The sequence below is a fragment of the Benincasa hispida genome, chromosome 12, assembly GCF_027475165.1.
Source record: "Benincasa hispida cultivar pf3 chromosome 12, pf3_genome.v1.1, whole genome shotgun sequence".
Classification (NCBI taxonomy): domain Eukaryota; kingdom Viridiplantae; phylum Streptophyta; class Magnoliopsida; order Cucurbitales; family Cucurbitaceae; genus Benincasa; species Benincasa hispida.
The window spans coordinates 11,127,554-11,134,009 of NC_143489.1; the positions used below are offsets into that span (position 1 = coordinate 11,127,554).

A 6,456-nucleotide genomic window follows, 5' to 3' on the forward strand; every position below is an offset into this window, starting at 1 on the left:
AAATTTATCTATGAATTAAGAGGTAACTCTTATCTAATTTCTTTTAAACAAGAGCCCTATGTTTATTTTCTTAAAGGTTTTCTAATTAATTTAACTAAATTATTGTGAGCTCTTTGGGATGATTTGATTGAATCTTAATGGAAGTTTTATAAACTGATCTGACAATAGTTTATCGAAATTCTTGTTTGCAAAATCGTCATAGCATATGCATATATTGATTGATTTAGTTATGGAAACTAAGATCGCGTGTGTGAAATCTAGACTTTTCTGACCAAACTCATGTATGTACTGATTTACTCTTTTCAAATAAATCATGCTATAAGATATGGCTTTTCCGGCTTGTATTATGTCTCAACAATTGAACCCTTTCGTGATGCAATTCAATATTAACTTGTATGTCGTTAAGCATGAAGAGTTGTAAATTGAATTAAGGCTAATTTGATTTAATATCAAATTTTGCTAATTGGGCTATTAGATTTTCTAATAGGTTAAGGGGTTGACAAATTTAGTGTAATTAATTGATACCTAATGAAAGAAATTGTATAGGAAACTCTCTCTTACTCTAGAAATTAGATAGATTCCTATTCTATATTACATTTACCTTTTTATTTTTAATTTCGCACATGTTATATCTTCCACACAAAAACCCCCATTTACCGCTCTAGTTAGAGAATTAACTTAACGAAACAAATCGCGCTTCCTTGCGGATCAACTCGGACTTACCACCGTTGCTACGTTTTTGTAGTGATAGGAGTAGTTCGGTGATTTTACAATTTTCTTTTGATCAAGTTTAAAGCTTATTAACGACGTAAGTTTCGGGCCTGTCAGTCGACAATAGATCTAATATCAATCAACACTCAATCAATAACTTAAGTAAAACATGTATGCTTTATTTTATAAGATATTCCAAATGTATCAATTCTAAACATGTGTGCTTTTACCATTTTTCTTCTCATATATATATATATATATATATATATATATTGTTTCAAACTTTAAATTTCATATTAAAACCAATAAGTAAAAATTTCCTAATTCAATTCTAAATTTCTATTTCCAAATCTTTCAAATTCTCCAAATCTTCAATTATCAAATCTCATATCAAACTACATTAAATAATTATTTTATCAATTATCCCAATAGTAATTAGTATCACTAGCTGCTATTTGATTGTTGTAATTAGACAACAATCGAGTAACAATTAGTATCATTGACAATTTTAACAATTATTATCATATAGCAATCTGTATCATTCACAACTAGTATTAGATAACAAATCAGTATAAGATAACAATTAGATAACAATCAGTAACAAATAGCAATCAGATAACATTCAGTATCAAATAGCAATCAAACAGTAATTAGACAAAAATTAGTATCATTGACAATTGGTATATCATATAGTAATAAGATAACAATCATATAACAATAAATATCAAATGAAAATTAGATACCAATCACATAACAATCACATAGAAATCACATAACAATCAAATTTAAGGAGAAAGTCAATGAATCATGGCCGCATATGTGCGATTGTTCATGTTTGCAAAAAAACAAAAACTAGGGACACGATCTAAATTTTCAATTTTTTTTTTTTAATTGAAGTTGCAATGTCCCCTAATACAGAGCTATATTCTATTAACATTAAAAGAAAAAGAATGTAATTAATTAGGAGTTTTGTTTATATAAGAAGAGGCACGGCTCGTAAAGGTTGAGCTTTCTCCAAAGTAATACCAAAATTTTCATCCATATTCAAATTCTGTGGTGTGACTCCATCTTCAAGCTTCCAATCAAACCAATGAACAAAAGAACCCACCATCAAATGCAACATCCTCGTTGCTAAATGCTGACCAGGGCAATTTCTCCTCCCACTACCAAATGGAATGAACTCAAAATCTCTTCTTTTAACTTCACAATCCAAGAACCTCTCTGGCATGAACAAATCTGGATTTTCCCATAAGTTCGAGTCTCTACCTAAAGCCCACATATTGACAATTATTTGAGTGCCCTTTGGGATTGTGAAGCCTGAAATTTTGACCTCTGATTCGGTTTTACGAGGAAGAAGCAGTGCAGATTGCATCCGTAAGGTTTCTTTTATGATTGCTTGTAAATATGGAAGCTTCTCGATGTGTGATTCCTCAATTGGATTCCCTTTTCCTATCACTTGAAACATCTCTTCTTTGGCTCTCCACATAACTTTTGGATTTCTTAAAATATGTGCCATTGCCCATTCTACTACTGATGCAGTTGTTTCTGTGCTTCCAATAAACAAGACCTAAAACCATTTTCTAACTCTGGTTAGTCTGTTCTCGACTTTTGATATAATTAAATTTATTATACACTTTTGTTACGTTTTAATATTCTAGAATTTTTTTTCGTCTACATAAATAGATTTTTTTTAAATAATATTATTTTAATATATATTGACAAAAGTATGATAGGATTGAAAGTATTATTACAAATATGTTTTTAAATCGTGTACCCGGTACACGATTATAACTTAATGGTGTACCCGGTACACGATTAGCCCTAAAAAATGTACCCGGTACACGATTTCCTGTTGATCTGGCACGCGCTGTCTGTTGTGGCAAGTCATGCAGGAGGTAATCGTGTACTCGATACACGATTACCTTAAGTCGTGTACCAGGTACACGACTCCCTTCTCCATTAAACCGCCCCCACCCTTGTATTACTATTGACCCTTGCTTTTGCTTTCGCTATTTACCTTAAGCATTTATCCAAAGAGATGATATTTGCTTGATTTCTGATAGACATACGAACATTTTTGCTACAATTAATAATGAGGAAATTAGTTGGAGTGAACCTAAAGCGTACTTGTATTTTTATGTAATTATATCTTTTATGTACTTATATTTTTCATGTAATTGCATCTTGTATGTACTCATATTTTTTATGTAATTGTTTCATTTTATATAATGGTAATTTTTATGTAATGAATTTATTTTTTATGTATTTATAATGTAATTGTACTTATATTTTTAGAGGGATACGAAGACAACTCTCATGAAGGGTAAGGGTCAGGGGTTGTTTTTAAATTTCATGTAAACTTTCATTTTCAAATTGTAAATTAAAAAACTAATTGTAAATATTGTTTAATATCATGGCATGATGAAGCTTCATTATGCGGTGAAAGTGAGGAAGAGTGGATGGCAGCTTCATTAGGGTTCTTCAAAAATTACCACACATCTACTATATTGGGCCTAATGGGCCACCAAAAAGTTTCAATTTTATTTTTTTAATATGAGTGCAAGATAATCATGTTTTCATTGTAGATTAAATATATAATTAAGTTTAATGATGAAGGAATTTGTGGACCCGTTTCTAAAGTCTTAATATTGTTGTACATCTCCAATTAAAAATAATAATTAGCAATCTATTTAAAAAAAATAAAGAAAAAAAATAAATTATGGACCGAGTCCACGAGTTTCCATACGACTAGTTAGTTGACGTGATGCTGACTGGATTAAATGGTGGGTACACGAGTTTGTCACATGGCAATCGTGTATCCCGTCCACGATTTCATTACCCTAATTTTATCAATAGTTTCAACAAACACCTATTTTTAAAAATATTTTCATTCATACCCTATTTTTGTTAATATATATTAAAATAATATTATTTATAAAAAAAACACATAAATAAGACCTGTGATAACTATTTTGTGTTTTTAGATTATTTAATAGCTATTTAGTTTTTATTTTTAAGAAACAAAAATCATACATGTCTTTTTTTCAGTTGTTTTTAAAACCAAAAGATAAATGACATGTTTGGTAATTATTTTTTATTTTTATTTTTTAACAATTAAGAATAAAAAAAAACATGTCCAATAATTGTGTTTTTCTTTTGTAAAAGAATCACAACAATTTTTGTGGTTTTTTTCTTTTGTTAATATTTTTAAATATACTCTAACTATTTTTACAATAATTTTTATCTAATATAAATAATGGTAGAATTATGTCTTGACTTTTAATTGTTTTGATAAAATAAAATTACTGAGAAGAAAAATATCAATATTTTAAACGAAAAGACAGAATTGATGTGGATATAAAAAATTATTTTCGACATTATTTACACTAAATTTTAAATAAAACATAAAATAAATAATAATTTAAAAAATATGAGTTTATATATTTTGTTGTCTAAATTTTATGAGTGTTTTCAAAATCAAGCTATGTTTTAAAAGAAAATTTAAGTTTTCTAAAAATTTTTCTTTAGGAAAATTGTCTCATAATTTAAATATTCATATAATAAATATGAAAATCATGATTAAGAAACTACGAGATAACAAATACAATTTTGAAATACCAAATACAAAAAATATATGAGGTTTTAGTTTTCTATATTTGGAATTTATTCTTTTTTCATATTAATGTCTTAGTTATTGTTTTCACTATAATTATATAAACATTTGAATTTCTAATAAAATTCTAACCACATAAAATAAATTAGATTGGGAATTCGAGTATTCCGATGGATGAAAATCATAATAGAGAATGAGAAGGAAACAAGCATGTATTTCGAAATTTAGAATGTTAGAAAATAATGAAAACAAAAACATCAATAAATAAGAAAAATGGCTTACGAATATTGAATGTTTGATTTGGTTTCTATCAAGAGGGATCTCGTTGTTGTCCTCCCTCGTGTTGAGTAGATGATGTAGCATATCATTTTGTTGTGTGAAATCAGGCGATTCCTGCATCTTCAGCCGTTGATCAATCGTCTCATCAATCAAATCCAACATTATTCCTAAACGAACGGTGATGCGTCTCCTTACACCTTGAATATCCATCTTCTTCAGCACCGGAAAAAAGTCACTAATATTGGCTCTTCCAGCTTCTTCAATGATTCCTCTCAATGTTTCCTCGAATTCTTTAGCCATTTTAGAATTTGGGTCCACCAAATCCATAGACCAAATCGAATACGATATCAAATTAAGCGTCGTCGCAAACACAACTCCTCGAATGTCCACCGCCTCGCCATTCACTGCGCTTCGTCGAACGTTATCAACAAGGTCGTCTATTCTCATACGGCGGAGATTTCGACTGGTGTTGAGAGTCTTTGGAGATAAAAGATAGTTGTTGAAGATTCTTCTAATGTTTTTGTAAGTTGGGAAAATGGGAATCCATGGGAGTCCTTGTTGACCATGGTCGTAAGCCGATAGCGCATCGGGAACAGCTCTGTATGATAAGACATGGTCATGTGTTTGAAGGACTTGTTGGATCGTCTCCGGTGATGATACGACGACGGCGGTGACTTGGCCGAGCTTTAACGACATAATTGGACCATAAGACTTGGCAAGTTTGGCGAGAGATTGGTGGGGGTTGTGTCCAAGATCCAATAGGTTTCCGATGATGGGAAGGGGTGTTGGTCCGGGGGGAAGCTTGGGGTTTCTTCTCGTTGTAATCAGACGGCGGAGGGTTATGAAAATGGAGATAAGGGAGATTAAGAAACAGAAGGAGAAAGAATCCATCTTCTTTGCTCTCGGTGGTCAAGAAAGAGCCAATTGGAATTGGATGTGTTAATATAGGTGTGGCATTTGTCAATCCAAGTCCATTTATCAGCTTGTGATTTATCCCATCCCACTTGTTTTCCTTTCATTTTCCACCATTCGTTGGATGGATATTATTGTTGTTTTTTTTTTCATCTAAGTGATGACTAGTAGCTCTATGTATGTATATGTAATGGGCTTTTATTTTTATTTTTTCAGTAGAGGCCTACGATGAAGCTGATGAAGCCACGTCGCACTGATCAGGGATACACATTTTTTAGCTGTGATGTTGAATCAGAAATTAGTTACTCATTCAGTCTTTTGCAGGTATGACTCGAAGTTCTCTTGCTCTCTTGCTCTCTTTCTCTACATCCCCTGGGAAGAGGGAACAAATATTTATTCAGGGGAAAGTTTTCAAGGACAGAAAATTGAAGCTTAAGTACTTCGACTCTTTTTAATTCATGCTCACCAGCTGTCTGTTTAATTTTTGTGGAGCTTTATATAGATGTGAGCATGAATAGTTAGTTACAAATCTGTTACTAACAGCTTACAGAATCCTTTCACATTTCATTTTGACTTCTGTCTTCAACAATATGTTAACCTAGTTTTTTATTAGAATCTCTCGAACTCTCACATCATGCAATCTCTCATCTTACAGCTTCGCTTCCTCCAGTCCTCCTCTTCAACGCTTCAACCTTCAACTTCACCTTGATATTAATATCATAAAAGAGATTAAACCATTTGCATCCTTACCAAATTCCCGATCTCATGGAATCCGCCCTATATCCTGACAAAGATGAATCCATTCGATTGTAATGAGGGACCTGCCGATGTGATTAGTTCAGGAATGCATCGGTTTAAACTCATCATAAAAAAGATTTCTAACCAGGTACAAGAGAGAGGCGGAAGGTCTACTAGTTTATTATCAGCTCTACGAAATTGAA

The 6,456-nt window shown here is 31.5% G+C and overlaps 1 protein-coding gene across 1 annotated transcript; it reads right to left on the reverse strand.

Moving 5' to 3' along the window:
* Positions 1–1,577: 1,577 nt before the first annotated feature.
* On the reverse strand, positions 1,578–5,502 carry LOC150031761 (geraniol 8-hydroxylase-like). The gene is made up of 2 exons (XM_090307828.1): positions 4,607–5,502; positions 1,578–2,278 (listed from the first exon to the last, which is right to left on the reverse strand). The coding sequence occupies exons 1-2, from the start codon at positions 5,492–5,494 to the stop codon at positions 1,685–1,687; spliced, it is 1,482 nt and encodes a 493-aa protein (XP_090163954.1). The 5' UTR covers positions 5,495–5,502; the 3' UTR covers positions 1,578–1,684.
* Positions 5,503–6,456: the final 954 nt, after the last annotated feature.